This window comes from Diadema antillarum, unplaced genomic scaffold, assembly GCF_040938485.1.
Source record: "Diadema antillarum isolate AM-2024a unplaced genomic scaffold, OU_Dant_1.0 scf00000013, whole genome shotgun sequence".
NCBI classification, from domain to species: Eukaryota; Metazoa; Echinodermata; class Echinoidea; order Diadematoida; family Diadematidae; genus Diadema; species Diadema antillarum.
Genome location: NW_027270902.1, coordinates 696,287 through 717,455, shown reverse-complemented (window position 1 = coordinate 717,455; position 21,169 = coordinate 696,287). Strand labels below are relative to the sequence as shown.

Sequence of the window (21,169 nt, the reverse complement as noted above, 5' to 3'; positions counted from 1 at the left end):
CTGTCACGAGGGAGTACACACAAGGCATGCTGGGATATGTAGGGTGAGGTTAGGGCACCCTCTGTCATCTGGTTGTGTCCATGCTGAAGTCCTCTGTTTCAATCACTCTCCTTGGCAAAGAGATAAAGAAAAATATCACCAGTCACAACCTTCAGACTTCTACAACATACAGTCAAACCTGTCTCAGCAAGTGGTCACCTGTCTATAGCGGACATTTGTCCATAGGGACCAGGCATCTGTTCTATGCTGCTACTAATATTTCCCCAGAAAAGAAATCATGCATCAAAGACCTTCCATCCACCGACCACCCAATCTGTCCTGCTACAGACATATACTTATATCAAATACAATGTGTATAGTGTCCACAGACTACAGGTTGATGCCTGTCTGCTGGCATGCTGGTTTGTCACTATTCTCATTGCAAGAGTTCTAAATCTCATACATTATCTTTATCACCATGCTATTTTCCTTTCTGAAATGGCTTTCTCTAAGACACTTCTGCCTATGAGAAAATTTTACTATGATACATGCAGCCACTCTTAATATGATTATGATATGATTTGTTTTGTTGTTGTTGTTTTTTGTTAAAGCATACAACAATTATCTTGAACTGAAAAGGTTTCATAGCATAATGTATACACAATATTAGAGTAAAAAGAAGTAGCTCAGATTCTATAGAGTAGAAATATTGCTTCACAAGAGAGCCAGATGGTCTCATAGTCCACAAACTATATACAGTGGCAATATTCTTCTGATTCTCATGTAAATAGTAGCTGAGGGTTTTAAAGGCATTATTTACCATTTGCAGATGAAACAAAAACCCAGCATTAGTGCTTTAAAATAGTTCTAAAATGTGAGTTAGGAATAGAAACAACCACTGTAAAAATATGAATCTTTATAATTGATGTTATTAAGTATTGTTAAATACACAAAATGTGAACAATAGTTATAATAAAAATGTTTCCAGACTAAACCATCTACAGTTATGGTTTAATGAGAAAAATATTGATATCTCCACATATTGTAGGCTTCATTGCAAAAATTTTATATGGTAGGATGTTTTGTGATATAACAGACCTACACATATGCATCAAGTGTGGTATCTTGAATTTTTTTTAAATCACTGCTTCCAAAGGTAAACAGGACCTTTAATATGTAAACTGTTACTGCTAAAGAGATATAATAACACATTCACTGCTATGTAGCAGTCACTGCAAACAGCTATGCCTGTATGGCCAGCCTGATTGTACAATAGTCTGGAACAATAAAGGTATCAATGACAACAATTCTAACGATCTGTATGATTTTTCTACAATTTAGTTAATGTCATGTATGAGGTCTACTTGGATACTATTTCACAGACAGTAGATATTACATCTTTTGTTGCAATGGCAAGTGTCATGGTACTGACAAGGATCCCATTCCTTGACTAGATGTTGCTACCACTTCTTTTCTAAAAAGAATCGCTATCCTAACGTCTTTATGAAATGAGAACATGATTAATGCGTGGGAGTGACAACAGTAACACAGCACTCTATTATATACATTGTAACACATACATGCAAGTTAAAGTTAAGATCTTGAGGCTTCCTATCAATAAGGTAAGTTTATCAAAATGGTATTGAATTGATGAGGTATTGAGGATTTTTTATGAATATGAATTTAAAACAAATTATCTCTCTCTTTTCTCCCTCCTCATCTGTCATTCTGTCTCTCTCTCTCTCTCTCTCTCTCTCTCTCTCTTCATGTTCCATCTCCTACTGCTGCTCTCTCTTTCTCCCTCTATGTCTTATTGTCATTATCTCCTTTTCTGACTCACTCTCTCTCTCTCTCTCTTTCTCCTTGCTGCATCTCCAATGCTTTTTCTCTCATTTGAAGCATTAATCTCTCTCACAGTTAGCCCGCGACAGAGCGTATCTCCCCAGCTCCCACCATCTCCTTTATCAACTCCCTCTTCAAAATGTGGAATTCTGTTCCGTCTTTTAAGCATATGTGACTGCCAACCTGAAACCCACCAAGAGCAAGCCAAAATGAATTTCCACTTTCTACACAGTTCAATATCTCAATTTTGGTTTTGTTTTAAGCCATCAAATTTTGACAGTAGGTATAAAAAAGTTTATTCTCCCAGGTAAGACAAACTTACAAATTTTCAGTCAGTCGACCCAAATGAAATATTTTGGTTCATTACAGAGAATTCTACTCTATGACTGTTTGTGGATATAGAGCAGGAGGGTCACATATGGTCTATTTTTCATGAGATGAGTGCAATGATGAGGAAGGTGATGTTACAGACTACAGTGTGGGTGTGGAAACTGACCTGGGATCGATCTGCTCGGCCACCGCCTCGATGGATGAGATGTAGGGGGCGATCTGCCTAGCGATGGTTGCTAGGTGGCTGTTCTCCTGCTTCAGGTAGTTCATGTCTTTCAGCTGGGTCTGGTAGATGTCCTGTTCGTTGGACACTCTGTCCAACATCTCCTGCCATATCTGGGACCAGGGCACGAACAATTCAATTCAATTCAGTTCAATTCATTTACACCGATCTAATTCACAACACAATTACATATATCAAAGCATACAGGCATATGAAAATGTACAAAACAGAGGCTATAAGTATAAGTAAAACAACATTTAGAAAGTGGAGGAATTAACATCGGCCACGACCGGCCTTTAAAGGTTAATCCCCAAGAAATATTTTTAATTCATAATAATGGACACAACACAATACACATTCACAAAGTAAGACTTAGACAGAAGACAGTACAAGGTACAGAGCATGCACAAGGCAGCATGGGGCAAAAGACATTTTTTTTTTCTTAAACCAGATGGCTAACACTATAGTACAGCAATCTAAATAGAGTAGTTATAATCACAGCATGGTATGAAGGAACACTCTTCCACAGCAGTGCATCAATTAAGCCCTTCACATAACCTTTTTTTCTTCCTTTTTATTACATAAACTGCAAACAAATCTGAGACAGACTATCTGGTAATTCTTTGAGCAGACCAAGTCATTTTACTTTCATCGATAAAGTGAGAAACTGTATCAAAAATTAACTTTGTGTCACACTGCGCTCAGCTCAGCCAACAATACATTCGTACATGCATTATCCACACACCACACTGCCCAACATTCCCATACATCCTACCTTCTCAAAGATCATCTTCATGTGCTCCAAGGTAGCTGTGTGTGTGCTGATCTGGATCTCCACCTGACTGCATTCATCCAGTATGTCCGTCACCTAGCAGATATGACAAATCAAAAATGACTTCTCTTTGCTGGCTACCATCAATTACAAACAGACTGTCATGCGGTGCAGTCATCGATCATTGTAGACAACAAATCTGCACTTTGCCCATGGTTTGAAAGCATTAGTGAAAAATTAAGCTGAAATTAAAGTAAAACAGCACTGCAGCCCATGTGAATATCAGTATATTTTGTAAATATTCCACAACTCTTTAAGTCAAGGGGGATTTTGCTGCAGAATTTACCATCTTGTCATCATTGAACTAGAACCTCTCAGGGACCACAGCACAGAACATTTTGTGTGTGTGGGGGGGGGGGGGGAGGAAGGGGCAGAACCCTTGGACTGCAATAATTTTTTTTTTTGTTCAAAGTAGTTTTTATAGTTTTCCCCCATTTGTTTCTTCTTCTTTTTTAGAGCAAAAAGTGTGTATAGTCTTTCAACTGTTGATCAGTCAAAAGTGAGTATGGATTGCTCACATTTGCAGTCAGTTCATGCATAGTTATCACGAAATTGGCATACTGATGGTGGGCATGCAACAATTACCTTGAGATTTTGCAAATAGACTGATGAACGAGACACTGCATCATAATGCTACAGCCTAGAACCAACGTCTAAAATGCCACCATGGTGGAAAGACTTGTTTTTATAATATTGTGATTTGAAAGAGTGGAAAGCCATCGGACTATGGACTTTGCTGTCCTGGCAAAGGTAAGAAAACACTGGTAAACGAGTACACTGATTTGAAGAGAAGATGGTGCACATAATTTGTTACCTTCTCTCTCCTGGCCAGACACTTCCTCCTTGTGATGTCGCGGTGGATCTCCTGCACCTGTTCCTTCATCTTGTGGATGCGATGCTGGAGCAGCTATTAAAGAGGACAGAGAGATGAAGGTCAGGATGATCATCTATTCTAGCGAGTGTTTCACAGAAGAGCACATCATGGAACACTTACTGTATACGCCATATATTTGGCAAGTCTAAATTTTCACAAATCGGGACTCCCTGACAATTTTGCTAGTGGTAAAATTCGTGATTGTGGAGTACTGTACTGAATGGAAAATGTATACGTGTGCGTCATATTCATATCGTGATCAGAGTCATCATTTTCGCGTGTCTTTAATTTTGTGAATGGCACCCGACTCGCGAAATTCGCAAAAATAAAAACCTCGTGAAATATTTAGCGTATACAGTAATACTTGTTCCAACTGAGCTTGACTCTAATCTGCTTTGTAATCACATATCTATGGACCAGAGATTATGCTCTAATAATTATCTTTGTCAGCAAAATACTTATATGATATTAAAAACAATGATGATGAAAATGATGAGGATGGTGTTGATGACATATTACTGATAGTAATCACAAACATAATCATAGCCATAATAATGATAATGATGATGATGATAATAATAATAAGATGGAGAAGAAAAAGAGGAATTAAAATAATTAGAAAACTAGTAATGATTATAATTCAAAACAAATTTCTGGCCACTTCACTAGTTTATGACCTGAGAATCATTGACAAATTCTACACCTTATCATATTTGCGATGAAAGGAGGCGCACTTGCTGCTATGAAATCCATTATCAGCTTTAAGAGAATGGTGAGGCGAGATGTGATAGTTACCCTGAAGTTGGCCTCAAAGGCCTTGCAGTGCTCCACGAATGGGCCGTTGCCCTCCTGCATGCGGTGTCGGATCGTGGTGGCAATCTTGCTCCCGCGCCGTATCCCTGACCCACTGGACAGAGACAGGTGGCGTGCCAGGGTGCTGGAGATGTAGGCATTGGAGAACTGGGGCAGCGTGGCTTCTCGAAGCCTGATGAAGCAACCGCGATGTTTGGTAGGTAAGAGAAGAAAAAGAAGATATCTCATATGCCACGCAAACATATGCAAACGTCTCCCACACCTCTTTCAATATACAGTTTGAGATAAGCCAGATTGTTGAATTGTCAACATCAAACATGGTGTGGCATTCATTTGCTGCAAATCTGCATCATTAACTTTCAAATTATACCGAGAAACCTGTGAAATGAGCTCATGGATAACTCACCTCGGCGTGGACTGTTGGGGCGTCGCCGCTGCCCCTGCCGTCGGCATGGAAACGTGGATGATGGGAGAGCTGCTGCCACAGTCAGAGCAGTCGTCGAGGTGGACGTGGAGCAGCGGCTTGAGACACTTGGCAAACTTGGCCTCGTAGTGGGTGCTGATCTCGCTGCTCTCGGCAGGCCGCAGCTGGTGGGGCTGGTGGGCGATGGCCTCCAGTCTTTCCATTAAGGACTAAGAGGGAGTTAAAGGGGTGGTATAGCATTGGTGGAGATGAGGATTGGGCTTTTAACTTTTTGCGAGATACCAAGGAAACACTTCTGAAATAGTATTGGGCATACCATTCTAAAAGGAATTCAAAGTTTATTTGGTGAAAATCGGTTTTGGAATGGCTGAGACATCCAAAAAGAAAGTAAAACAAAGTGATCATAATAAAAGTTGGGTCTCACCTTTTATGAGGATCGTTGTGTTTTGGATATCTCAGCCATTTCAAAACCAATTTTTATCAAATAAACGTTGAATTCCTCTTGAAATTATATGTGACCCTGCACCTCAAAACAAACAAAAAGTCGCCAGACATGAATTTTTAGTTAAGACCACATTCTGAAAGAGCAGACTTTAAGCTTTAAATAAAAAACTCAATTCAAATGGACTCTCCTAACCTATCTAAATATAGGAAAGAAAGCACAAACTCAGGAAAAGTGTGAACTGAGAAAAGAGGCTCTGAAGTACAGTGTCTATTCAAGCGCTTAATCTTTACCAAACTGTGCTGGCTGTGCGATGAATGGGACAAAAAACAGGAAGTAAACCACCATAGTAACAACAATGAAGGGATTATAAGATTAAACTGAAATTAAGCATGCCTCATTAACACATTCTGTCCATAATTAATGCCAACTTTCAAAGCAGTAGCACTATCCTTTCAAAAGTTATTAGAGTTGAAAGTGAAGAGTGTGGACAAGGTTTTTCAGAAATGAAAAAGGGATTCTAAAGACACACCTAATCACACTATTCTACCAAAAATGTTCAAGATAAACTGCTTAAAAAAGCACACTTTCCTGCCCGTTTTATGATACCAAATTTTAGCATAATGTACAAGAAGACCCGCTCTTTCAGAAAATATGAAAGAGTCAAGTTCGGCTAGGCTGACCCATTCCACTTATTTTCAGTCCTCACGCAAAATCAGTGTGTGCGACTTTATGTTCGTTTTGAGGTGCACGGTCACATATGCACCTTCACATTTCATCGTAGGTTTCTTGTTATCTCACCTATTAAAGAATGTTAGAAACTTGAAGTTAGGCCTCAACCAAAACTGTCCGTTCCCTTTAACATGCATCATATAGTCACTCATCATAGAATCTCAACATGCTTCATTTGTGGAAACTCACAAATAGCAGACTGGCAATTTTTACACCTACCACTACTGTAAAATTGCACATTTTCATGCAAGTAATTTGGCCTGGTAATATAAAATTCACTTGTAATTAATTCCATGGAATCAAAGTATGAAGTAGTATTAAATATATAAAATGCACAAAATTTCTTGTATTGCTGGTTGTTGCACAAAAATTTCCACTTTTACAGTATATCAATACACCACAATGTCATGTACATCAATGCTTTCAGTTGTCTTTAATTTGCATACTGTGATTTGCCAATTTAGACTCTTTTGTACACATGAAGCCCATCACATAGCATATGAATCTCTTCCTTAGTTTGGTAGGTTAGCTTGTGGTGCAGCTATAAATGCATCTTCCTTTCGAAATTAACTTGTGACTAGGGACGGAACATTGCGGCAATGACCTAATAACACTCCAGACACATCATAACAACAGATAACATGGAAATTTGACCTTTTTCTTGGCCGGGAAAGGAGCTCTTAGTACTGAATTATGATACATCAGGTATTGCTCCTAAAAGAGTTGGAATTACATACAAATGGAAAAGTTCTGTCAACTGACTTGACTTGACTTATCGTCATTTGCTTTCAAGAATCTCATCAATAGCTCCTTTGTTGCTTTTCATCCTGTACCTATTATGATAATGTTTGCCAAATAATTGAAAAATCATAATAGCATAGCAATCCTCATGATTTATAATAATCCTTGAAGTCTTACTTCTCATACACCTAGCATATGATTACAAAAACGTACTGGTCTTTAACGGTTTATGCTGATTTTGTGATTCTGTGATAAAATTCTGTCAATATACAGTATTTCATTAACCTTTGATGTTAATCACATTCACTGCAAAATCATGAAACACAACTGGCCTTTCATGGCACATCCACGCACCAAGTTTGGTTTTGACTGAATTTCAACATGTATCAATTAAGATGCTACCTTTTAAGGAACATTCTAGCATGTGACTATGGCCTCATAATCTTCATCGCTGTTCTACACTACATTCTGAAATAAACAAAACAAAAATCAAATTGCATTTAGAGAGCCATTAGCAAGGGGATACCATGGGACGGGAAGGCTGGCCTGGCTCAGATTATAAACTAGTATTCCTGTAACAAATTATGTACAGCTTTTTCACCGATCTCTACATTAGTGCACACAGCCAAAGAAGCTCAACTGGAGTTGACCATTACCGATGAGTGTACGCTTCAATGGACATTATTAGCTGACCGGTGCTATTCCTGGTTTTCGAATGTATTCCAGTGGGCAGGGAATGAATCGGGCAACCCACGAATCCTCGTATTACTGGGTCTTTAATACTGTAACAGTAGAAATTTTCGTGGTGTTGAAATTTTCATGCATTTCGTGCAACCCAAAACTAGTGTCCAAATAAAAGCACGCAAATAATTTTGCTTGCCGTATGTTCCAGTAGTTGATGTCTGGATTCCGCGGAATCAAAAACACACGAAACTTTTCTTACCTAGTCAAGCGTGAAAACTTAGTCGCGAAAATATCCGCTTTTACAGTACTACAATGGTCATACATTTGTAGGGACTTGGACTTACTGAGTTGAGGTCCAGGAACTCATACATGTTGGCGTTGTTGACAAACATGGTGCTGACGGAGAGATAGGTCTGAAGTGTGGGGAGGAGTGCTGCCAGGTTGGGAAGCTGATCCTTGAAGACCTGTTCCTTCTGGGCGTGTTGGCTGCAACAAACACATCACAGCAGGTAAGAAGGAATCTGAATCATTCACAGCTTGTGAATTTTTCAAGGCATAGCAGGAAGCTACGGTACAGACATTAGACAGCATTCTTTATCATTGGGAAATATGGTCATTTTCAGCATATGTGTATATGGGTAGATATAAGCTGCTTGGCAGCGGTCTGTGCTCTCGTATCAAGTGTTTTTCTAGTTCTTCACTTCACTTCAATTCAATTCAATTCAATTCAATTCAGTTCAATTCAATTCAGTTCAATTCATGGTCTATTCAATTATTGTTGCAGCTGACTGACTAATAAATTGCGATAATTGTACACTGCAAAATGACATGATGCTTTATAAAAAGTTGATTAAAACACAAAATATAAAACATACTACTTGATTGCTTCTTTGCAGATATACATAATATAAGAATCTGGTTAAATTACATAGCAAAATATCATTACAGTCTTAAATAATATAATAAGTTAATGACAAGTTTAAAACATATCTAATTGTTAAACATAATGAAATCTAAAAAGAAACTACTTCCTCAAGCTCCTGGCACCCTCTGGCACTCGCCTGTCTTTATGATCATCTTTAAAAGTCGATTAAAACACAAGATACATAGTATACTACCTTATTGCTTCATTATAGACATACATAATATTAGAATCTGATTAAATTACATTGCAAAATATCATCAGTCTTAAACAATATGATTTAATCACAAATTAAAAAGACATATAAACGCAAAATACAATGAAATCTGAAAAAGAAACTAATTTCTCAAGCTGCCAGCATACTCTGGCACTCACCTGTCTACATCCTTCAGGAGTTCCTCCTTCTTCAGGCTGATCCGCTCCTGCATGTCGGCACAGAGCTCCTGGATGGCCCCCCGCTCCTTCTCCGCGTTGGAGCGTACCTCCTGCATCAGCGCCTGGAACAGGATGATGGCGTCGTGGACCGAACTCTGCAGGTCCCGGATGGTCCCGATGCGGTCCTCTAGGTGCCTGCAGCTCTGATTGTAGGCCGATTCCAGGTCCAGACAGAATGCCCTGTCCTCCCTGAAAAGTGATAAAGTAGAACCCTGTTATAAAGAGGTTGGGTATATACAGTAGGACCTCAATTATCCGGCCATCAATTATCCAGATTCTGTGTTATCCAGGCGTCGACTGGCTGACATTTTAAAGAAATATTTCAATGTATTTTCAGTACCAATTCTCACTCAAAACAAGCATACGTTCAACCATTGTCTTGCAAATACACGACAGGACATATTCCAATCATCGGAGTGGACTGTAACTTTAATAAGTCAGTTTGTGAGACAATGTCAATGACTGGCACTAGCACAAAGTGCACAGCAGCAGTTACAGTACAGTACAGCGGCAATATTGGACGAGTGGCAATATTGATCTCAACGTCAGTATCAACTTATGAAGTATGAAACATGACAATGCCATGCAGATAATCATCATATTAGTGAATCAGTAAAATAACAGGTGTATACCCTTAGCATGATATGCTCCAAAGTGCAGTATTTGAGCATATCTCTCTTATGCGACATGGATGGATAATCAAGGTCCTACTGTATAACAAAACCCTCTTCTAACAAGGTGATTTTCCAGGTTCCAGCTCATTATATTTCTTAGTTTTTGTACCCTAATATCGTGAAAAACCTGATTTAGCAATTTGATTGCTATCACCTTGAAATAAGATGCCTGTTTTCACAAATTTATGTATCAGGGTACCGGTAACTGTGAAAACGAAAATCATTGCAAGGGTAATTTTTCACACTTGGTTGAGTGCAATTTCACAGTGAATATGATGAATATCTGAGGGCAATGAAAGATATCGACAGAATTGTATCAAACATGAAATTAGCATAAACTTCAAAAGACCAGTATTTATTGGGAATTACTAGCCAGGTGTGTAGAGACAGTATAAATTCAAGAATTATCATAATTCATAGAGACTGCTATGTCTGTCAATATGATGTTTACAATTGTCTGGCAAATTTCATCATTATAGGTACAGGCTGAATAGCAACAAAAGAGTTACTGATTAAATTCTTGAAAGCAAATGATGAATAAAATTAATTGACAGAACTTTGCCATTTCGATTAATTGTACATTTTATAAGGGACTTGCTTAAATGTTTGTCTTTATCTAATACATGATACCTTGTCACTCAGGACTAAGAGATACTTCAGTCTGGAAAAAAAAAAAAATCCATATTCATCTTGTATTACTGTTGACACATTAGCAGTGCTATACATACATGAATTCACAAATCTAATACTGTAATTATGCCGAATATTTCGCAAAGTTTTTATTTTCGTGAATTTCACGAATCTTGTGCTATTCACAAATTCAGAAACATGCAAATATGTGACTGTGCACCTCAAAACGAACATAAAGTCGCACACATTGATTTTGCATGAGGACTGAAAATAACTGAAATTGGTCAACCTAGCCGAACTTGACTTTTTCATATTTTCTGAAAGAGCGGGTCTTCTTTTACATTATGCTAAAATTTGGTATCATAAAACGGGCAGGAAAGTGTGTTTTTTTAGCAGTTTATCTCGAACATTTTTGGTAGAATAGTGTGATTAGGTGTGTCTTTAGAATCCCTTTTTCATTTCTGAAAAACCTTGTCCACACTCTTCACTTTCAAGTCTAATAACTTTTGAAGCGATAATGCTACTGCTTTGAAAGTTGGCATTAATTATGGACAGAATGTGTTAATGACGCACGCTTAATTTCAATTTAATCTGATAATCTCTTCATTGTTGTTACTCTGGTGGTTTACTTCCTGTTTTTTGTCCCATTCATCGCACAGCCAGCACAGTTTGGTAAAGATTAAGCACTTGAATAGACACTGTACTTCAGAGCCTCTTTTCTCAGTTCACACTTTTCCTGAGTTTGTGCTTTCTTTCCAATATTTAGATAGGTTAGGAGAGTCCACTTGATTTGAGTTATACATCATTTTAAAGCTTAAAGTCTGCTCTTTCAAAATATGGTCTTAACTTAAAATTCATGTCTGGCGAGTTTTTGTTTGTTTTGAGGTGCAGGGTCACATATATCAACTATGATCCCAACATGAATGTGACGTGCGTACAAGTACATGTATACATTTCTCCGTTCAGTTCTGTACCCCACAATCACAAATTTAACCACTCGCAAAATTGTTGGGAAATCCCAATTCGCAAAAAATTAGACTCGCTAAATATATGGCGTGTACAGTAATCATATGGAAGCTTCTAGACACTCACTTTTCAAAGTCTCTGAAACACTTGATACAGAGCAAGTCTTGTTTCTCTGTGGAATACATGATGTAATCCTCCCCATGGTTTGCTGCAAATAGAACAATCAAAAATAGCAAAAACTTTTGGAAACTGATTCTTTGTGTTGATACACAAACTGAAATAGGCACATCTATGCAGCGTTGTAATTTGAGGAATACTTATGATGAATAGATCCATCAGGCTGCCACCAGGCAATGTGGGATATAACTTTGAATTCCTGCAGTTTGTTGGCTGATGCACTACTGGCTAGTAGATTTGGCACCTAATGCTCAAAGGTGGCAGGCTGGGATGCTCTCTAAGAAGTGGGCTGAGTGCACTACAGGTATGGGGTTGAATCCAGTGACAGAGGTAATACATTGTAAATGACTTTGAGCACTATGCCATGGTAGAAAGACACTGTATACAGCTTTCCATACATATAGAATATAAATAGACAATCATCATCACCATACAGTATGATTTACCCTGCAAAAGCATGAAACACCCTTGAAGAACATACAGCTCTGAGAGAGTACTGTAAGTCCACTATTATATATTTAAATACTTTTACTTCATTGTCATGCTAAACCAAGGAAAAGAAACAACCAAATCATATTTGCAATACATTGTATAAAATATCTGGGAAAAAATAAAGTATTTATCACACACATTCACATGGTGTTAGCACTTTTCAATGCACATGACATTAACCATGTTTTCAAAGTGTTGTTTAACCTGTTGAGGATGGGCTGATTTTGCTACAACACACATTTCCCATAGACACTCGCCCGTGTATACTCGGGACTCGTCCTCAACGGGTAAAGCAAGTGTTAATAGTCAACATGACAAAAGAATTAGAGTTGACTCTCTCTATTCATCCATCAAATTTCAACTACCAAGAAATACAACAAAGCACAAATATTGAAAACCATCTGTCATCCCACAGTCAGCACAAAACAATGATTCCAACCTGAGTCAGAGTACTTTCTTGAGACCCCTTACCACACTTCCTGTGCTGGTCGTTTGTCCGTCTCTTGAGGGCTACCATCTGGTGGGAGGAGAACATTTTGGCTCTGTGGGTCTCCTCCTTGCACACCTCACACAGGGCCTGGCGGCAGGTGTTGCAGAAGAACATTGAACTCTGCACCTGTGTACAGGTGTAGGACACAGAAGACACAAGTACACACTGACTGGTGTCAAGGATATTCCATAGGTCTCCATCAAGCACAGTTTGGGGTGGTGAGGGGATCCAAAGTGCATTATATGGCGACATGATATTTGCTCCTGCAACAATTGCTCTGGTCTTATTTTCTCCAAGGACTTGGGGTTGGAGTTGGGATAGGGTTCTAGATTTAGTTTGATGTGAGGATTAGAATTAGGGTCCATGTTTGAGGGTAGAATTTGTTTGGCTTAGTGTGCAGATATTTCATGGGAGCAAATATCGCAGGAGCAGATGTCATGGAACCGCATTACACCCCATTTGATGAATCCTCGATTCTGATTGGTTGAAAATGAGGGCATAAATTCAATAATTGCCTTCAGCCCTATAGTACATAAACTGCCCTTAGTACTAAATTGCCTCATAGTAATAGTCTGCCTTCTTTCAGTTCTTAGTGATATGTAGGTACACAGTTGTATGTACATGCAGGGTGTGTACATTGTATGCACTATAAATGCCTGGGTTCCAAACCGCAAGAAGTATGTGCCCCTTTGTCCTGCAAACGTTTATGGCAGAGCAGATGTGTGAATTGTCATGCGCAATCAAGATCAGCCAAGCATAACTGCATTCAATTTCATTTTAATTTTATTTGGTGTATGAAACAGATGGATTGCTTTTATATGGGTCATAACATGGAGTTGATATCCCTTGGTGCAATAATATCAACACTGCCCCTAAGAGCAGTCTATGTATATCTGTAAATTGTATTATAGATATAGATATAAATATAAATATAGATATAGAAATTCATAAAAGAAATGAAGAAACAAACTGGTTATGCATTTTTGGCCATTAAAGCATGAGTTTAGTCAACTCAAATTTTCGGCATCCCACGCCTTCTTCAGATTTGTTTCTTCAATATCTTCATGGACCCAATATGTGAAATCTCAACATATAAATTCAATTGAATTCAATTCAATTTATTCGGCACAAAATAAATCAAAAGTACATATGTACATTATGTACACAATAAAAACAAAAGCAATGTGTATAAACATACATGCACATATTATGGAAATTAATGCTGGGACCCCTTTGAAGCATCTGGTGCTTGTTGTTGGGGCCCAAAACAAAATTATACAAAATACAATTATAGCATATTGTGCAAAAATGAAAATGAAAACAAAAAATACACACACACAAAAAAAAAACTTATCAGCCCTACACTATGCACACACACACCACATTCTCATCATACACACAGTGCACACGCAACACACTCATTCAGTAGCAATGTCAGGATCAAGGAAGTGAAGAGTAGAAGAAATTTGGTAGCAAGCAGTCTACTAAGACATGGATAACAGTTTCTTAAAAGTATGTTGTTTGAATAATGTTCTGAAGCAAGAAAGTGTAGTGCTGGACTTGAGATCTGGACTAATTGAATTCCATTCATTTACACCTGTAAAACGAATTGAATGGGTTCTAACAGTTAAACGGGCTAATGGCATTCTCAGGCTATATCTTTCCCGAGTAGAATAATCATGAAAACACAAATAACATTTAAACATATCATGAAACAAAATTGGGAGAATACCTTTATGATACTTAAACATAAACACTAATATATTAAATCAAACAAGTTCATGAATGGGTAGAATTTTTAAATTGACAAAGATTGGTAAACTTGAGCTGCGAGAATTGCTCTTAGAAATCAATCTTATCGCACGCTTTTGTAAAATATATACTTTCTCAACATGAGTTTTATAAGTCTTACCCCATATTTCATTACAATAATTAAAATGTGGTAATATTATCATTGCATTGTATATATAAAATAAAAATTTTCTAGGCACAAAATCTACCAATTTAGATAACACCCCAACACATTTTGATATTCTCGAAGATATGTTTTCTAAGTGGTGCTTCCACTCAAGAGATTCATGAATGAAAATACCAAGAAAATTTATAATTTGAGTTCTTTCAATAATTACATTTTCAATCTTAATCAAATCAGACTTTACAAAAATTTTCTTTCTCTTAGAATGAAATAAAACATATTTTGTTTTTGTAAAATTCAAAAATAACTTATTACATTCAAAACCATTCATTCAACATTTGTAATTCATTATTCAGGGTAAATATAAATGTGTGTTTACATTTCTGTGAGAATATGATACTACAGTGTCATCAGCAAAAAGAGAAAATTTCAATATTTCTGAACAATTTACAATATCATTAACATATACTAAAAATAACAGTGGCCCCAGCACAGAGCCCTGAGGCACACCGATGTTTACCTCTCCTTGCATGGATTCGACACCATCAACCACCACATATTGTTTTCTATTCAACAAGTAATTAGAAAACCATTGTAGGGGTAAACCCCTTATTCCATATGAACATAGCTTTGTTAAAAGGATATGGTGGTTGATGGTGTCGAAAGCTTTTGAGAGATCCATAAACACTCCACAACAAATATTACCTTTATCAATTTCTTGTAAAATATAATCAGTAAAATACATCAAATTCAATGAGGTGGAATGATTTTTCCGAAAACCAAACTGTTCGGGAATTAAAATATTTTCCTTGGTAAGATAATCATAAAGCCTATCATACATAAGTCTTTCTAGAAGTTTAGCAAAAATAGAAAGAAGAGCAACAGGTCTATAATTTTCAATATTCTGTGGATTATCTTTTTTAAACAAAGGAACTATTTTGGCAAGTTTGAATTCATTTGGCACAACACCAGTGCTCAATGACATATTAAAAATGTTACATAATGGATCAGCAATATACTGAATACAATCTTTAATGACTCGAGGAGATATCATCTGGCCCACTGGCTTTTGATGTCTGAATTAAAGAAGATATATAAATTATTTATCTATATTTCCCAAACCTCCCATATTTGCCTGAATGAACAATAACATGCAAAGTGCTCTGTGTACTCAACAGAAAACTACCTATTTATTTCAATTGCCCAATAGTGCGTTGCCCCAAGCAAGCAGTCATGTATGTAATTAATTATTGTATGTCTGTAGCTCTCTGTTATCTGTAGGTGAAGGATTGTGGGGGAGGAAGCATTAAGAATGTCCATCTGAAGAGTTTGAAAATACTGTTTATGTCACAGGACAATGTTGATAATTTTATAACCTCCCTGTATAGCATTTCAATCCCTGATATTTGGACACTTTGTATGTTCCTGATGACAAATTGTGATTTTGTATTTTTATGGGTTGCTTAGACGAAGCTTACACAGTCTATGTGTACATGAATTGAATCAGTGACTGAACATATGCACACACATACAGTGCACTTGGATACTCACACTATCACAATTGGCACATACTGCCCTCTCTTGTTCAGATGACTTGAGGAGGAAGGTAAGGACAGGGTCCAAAGGTGGCAAAGGGGATCCCGAGGTCAGGAAACTTTTGGTGCTGTAAGGGGGCACAAAGAGAAAAGGAGAGGAGATTACTGGAAAGAAACATATGATTTAATATTGAAATCACCAGCCATGGAAAAGAATATACCACTACAGCCATGACCACAATCAGATGGCAACTACTCCACTACTGTAACAAACACTAACACCGCTGCCACTGCCAACATCACTACCTTTGTCACCAATTTAAATTCCACCACTCACACCATCAACATCACAAACATCATCACCAATACCATCAACATCACCACCAACACCACTACTTAATTACACCTGTCCAACATTACGATCACAATGATTTGTCCGCTTAACATCCATGACAAAGAACATACCACCACGGCCATGACCACAATCAGATGGCAACTACTCCACTAGTACTGTAACCAACACTAACACCGCTGCCACTGCCAACATCACTACCTTTTGTCACCAATTTCACCACTAACACCATCAACATCACAAACACCATTAACATCACCACCAACACCACTAATTAGTTACAGCAACACTACAATCCTTAAAGATACTGCAATACTAGTCATGCCAACATCACCATAATCTATCATTCTAAATTCCACTTCCAACATCAACAGAGACTCCAACCCAAAGCACCTTCTGATCTCGAGATTCTCCCGCCTGAAACCCCTAGCAAACGGGAGACTCCAAGTTGATGTGTGCGAAGCGCAAAGTTCCTAGGGTTCTACATGCTTCCTGGTGCTATCTAAGGCTTATTTTTTCAACATACAATAGCAATAAGTAAGAAATCCTTTCCAACGGGAGACACAGAACCAGGGCGGGAGAAATTAAATCTCAAGCGGGAGAACGGGAGATTTTGCAAAAATGGGTTTTCGGCGGGAGATCTCCCGTCGAAAACGGGAGAGTTGGAGTCTCTGCATCAACACCACCCACTACCAAAATCTTAATCAGTGATGTTACTACTTTCCTTCAGCTTTACCAAGGAAGCCTGACTGCATAGTAGCAGTCAGGCTTCCAGGTCTATCCTCTTCCGATTAGTCTCTATCATCAGCCCACTTATTGGTGGGTGGTTTCTTGTCCAGTTCAAAAGAAGGCAAGGCAGACAGGCTGTTTGTACATTGTAATTACTGCTCATCAGAGATCAGAGTTGTCTGTTGGGAATAGAGGGACAAGAATCATTTGTCTTTCCAGTGCTGATCAAGCCTACTCTTGAAAGCATTGATAGACGGAGCTTCCACTACATTCAGTCAGAGAATTCCAGTCATCTATTACTCTGTGAGTACCAATACAATCACCTACAAAAGTAAAACCAAAGGGTTGCCCTTGTGCTCACCAGGGTTTACTAAACTATTTGATTAAAAGTGTGAACTCACCCACAAAGAGGGCACGTCATGAACCCATCAACTGCCCTCCCCCGAAGGCAGTTTCCGCAGAAGGCGTGGTAGCAGTTGAGGATGCGGGGGTCCTCGTACTCCTGGGTGCAGAGACGGCAGATCAGTGGGCCACGCCCTGCCTCCACCTGGTCCTCCAAGGTCTCCAGCGGCTGGAAAATCTCTCCCGACATGGTGGGGCAGAATGGGTCGCACATAGCATCCTATCCCGGGTAGCAGGTTGGCTGTTTGTTTAATAAACACAAATTTAATTGGTAGTTGATAAATATGTGCATGGATGGGCCCACTATTTAAATCAATGACTAAGATAGATGCAGGGCTGTTTTAAATTCATGGAAATACAGTAGATGAAGTTTTCAATAACTGACTAGATGCTAGACCTGCACAAGTCATTCTCGCTTGTCTCAGACTTTGCAATGAATTGTATGCGAAGAAAATTAAAGTATCCTGCATAGAATGTGATCTGAATTTGCTGGACGTGCATACATGTAACAAAACAACCGCAAGAGTAACTATACACAGCCCAGTCGCTGTACATGGTACAACACTGTACGTCGCATAGCGTAGTAACAGCGTCTGGTCGGGCTACTGCAAGAGTAGACAGAAAGATCCGTCTGTCCGGAGGACTCTTTTATATTTTGCCATTAACGCTGTCCTCCGTAGACAGACGGAAGGTATCAGTACCCATTGCTGTGTGGATGCTCTTAACCACTGTCTCTATGGAAAATTGGGTGAGGTACCTCACCCTTCTCAATTGCGTCTAATTCACTGCCCTAGGTCGGCAAATTTAAGCTTGTATAGTGAAATTAGCTTTTTAAGAAAACATTAAACTCACCAGATTAATGAATAATCCAACATTTTAGTAGAATTTTCAACGTAAAACACAGCCTGTCGCGTCGTCACGTTCAAACTGCAGAAACATACACTATGAATCTATTAGCCAATCACATGCGAGGTATTTGTAGTTTCTACGTGTTTGTTTTACTAAAACACGTACCTCGCATGTGATTGGCTTACAGATTCAAAATGGCGACTTACTGCTTGCGAACGGCGATGTTACGATATCGATAAAATTTCTGCATTATAACTGAGTTTATGTGAGTATTTCGATTGCACAATGTGAGAAATTTATCCCAAATATTGCTGCATAACAGTTCGGGAAACCCACTCACAAGGGGGGCCCCTCCTTATAAGTAACCCGTCCCCCTTATAAGTAACCCCCGGGGCACCCCTTATAAGGAGTCTCCATGCTTTTTTGCAATGCAACGCGAAAATGAAAGGACTGCGGCAATTCGCTTGATTATGTCCATAAAGCTTCACAAGTTTCCTAGTTACTCACGAAATTTGAGCAAAATCGGTTTGAGGCATCTAAAATCTAAAATCATGGATTTAAATGCGATGTCAAACGACCCATGCGAATGCTGAAATGCGAGCGATTACTGGCGTGAGTGTCGCCAGGCGCGGCGGCGCGGCAATGCTTGAGTGCAGACGTGGCGACTGAGTACGGAGACTTTCGTTCATTCAGGTGGCTTTAAATGAAGGAAAAATAACAAAAGTAACGAAATAGTCAACCACCTACCTTTGCAATTGGTATGCATATATACAAAAGGATACGTTCCCATAGGGTTGTCCAGTTGAAGTCGTCCCTAAACAAAAATTTTAAGTTGAAACTTGCAAGTTTCGCCGATGAAGCTTGAAATTTCCAACAGCTCCCGCATTCAGCAAGTTGTTCAGTGAGCTGCGCTGAGCTGCGTATGATGCCTCAAACCGATTTTGCTCAAATTTCGTGAGTAACTAGGAAACTTGTGAAGCTTTATGGACATAATCAAGCGAATTGCCGCAGTCCTTTCATTTTCGCGTTGCATTGCAAAAAAGCGTGGAGACTCCTTATAAGGGGTGCCCCGGGGGTTACTTATAAGGGGGACGGGGTTACTTATAAGGGGGACGGGTTACTTATAAGGAGGGGCCCCCCTTGTGAGTGGGTTTCCCGAACTGATAATGACATGTGTCATGTCATGTCAAACTTGTTTGAATGTAAAAAGCTGTCTGAAATTTGGTTTACCGTAAAGTTTGATCTGTGCGCGACTGCTCCACACAGGAGCCGCAATCATTGACTTCGGTCTGTATACGGAGGGGATCCGTGAAGCCAGACACAGTCTCCGCGGAACATTCCCTGACGGACAGATACAGACCGATCTTTCGGTCTAACTGCTTGTTACTGCAAGAGTAGACTAGCTAGCTAGGGTTTTCTACTTAACTTTTCATTTGCTCAAATTTCAATAAATGAATAAACTTTGAGCATTTTCTTTGTGCAACATTTGAAAATACCAGTTCTCTATGATCTAGATGTTAGTGGTGCATGGTGTGAGTATTTTCTACAAGAAATAACGGCATTACCGACCGGTCGACCACACAGTCTGCACTAACCCCGTCGCGGGGCGCTGTAACACAGTACGTATTTGTCCGTATGGGGTCGCTGCTGCGGTTAAGTCTGCACATGCAATCCCAGGCAGATGCCAGATGTTGACCACTAAAATTGCAATAATTTACTGAGTCTGAGCAACTTACCATGAATCCACTGCTACTTTCACACTGTCAAAGGGCCCCAGATCAGTTTGAAGCCGCCTTAATTTCTCTTTGTTCGAAATTCATATTGTTGTACACTGCCTTGTAAATGCTGGAAAACGGGCCGGCCAGGTCCAGGTCGCAGCGCAGCGCACCGGTGCAGCTGCCTGGAGTCTGGAGGAGTTCGTCGTTGCGTCGCTCGCTCCACTCCGCTGGTCCTGCTTTTCGTGAGGCGTATCGTCGTATCGTATCGCATTCAACGAGGGTCGTTCTTTCTGCCTTCTTTTTGAAAGAAATACTCGATGATGGCAATTGCCTAGCTAGCTAAAAGACTAAAACTCGAATCGCAAGGGCATATCACTAGCGCTGTTCCTCTAGTTTCCAGTTTTCCTCGATCTGCTTGCAAGATAAGATTCACACTACGCTACACATTCACTGCACCACTGGTGCAGCTAGCTATCTGCGCGAGATTGTGATAGTGTGAGGAGAATCTCACAAGCAGAATGCGCTATCTAGCAAAATCGGTAGTCTTCTGTACCTCATCTCCGTTGATAGAGAGCTCAACTGTAGTTCAGACCTGTTATGTGCATTCTCTGGTACATCCATCTTACATTATTTCAATTCTTTCGTGAGACAAAGTTCGTAGATTTATCTATTACAAATTTCTGTGATAGTGCCAAGTAATGATTTCCATTTATTTTGTCAAAAACTCTCCAAAATTAAGATGCTCGTCAGTGTAATGATTAGAAAGATATATCTTTAGAAAACGAATGAACGTACAGGCTAGCAACTGTGCCAATTTGTTCACATTTCACAAATAACAGAAGTAATAAATATCTATGAAATGATATCATGAACAGCATTTAAAAATATATACAGTTATAAATAATTTATTATATTGAAAATACTATATTTTTTAAAAATTGAAATAACAAAAAAAAAGGACAATTCT

At 38.9% G+C, this 21,169-nt stretch overlaps 1 protein-coding gene across 1 annotated transcript; it reads right to left on the bottom strand.

Annotated features, from left to right (window-relative positions):
* Positions 1–22: 22 nt before the first annotated feature.
* On the bottom strand, positions 23–20,331 carry LOC139721096 (RING finger protein 207-like). The gene is made up of 13 exons (XM_071632429.1): positions 20,221–20,331; positions 17,635–17,876; positions 16,169–16,280; positions 12,684–12,828; positions 11,670–11,751; positions 9,214–9,462; positions 8,261–8,402; positions 5,300–5,526; positions 4,876–5,065; positions 4,021–4,113; positions 3,150–3,242; positions 2,318–2,487; positions 23–110 (listed from the first exon to the last, which is right to left on the bottom strand). Exons 2-13 carry the CDS (start codon positions 17,847–17,849, stop codon positions 65–67), a joined length of 1,764 nt encoding a protein of 587 aa, XP_071488530.1. The 5' UTR covers positions 17,850–17,876; positions 20,221–20,331; the 3' UTR covers positions 23–64.
* Between the last annotated feature and the right edge of the window lie 838 nt (positions 20,332–21,169).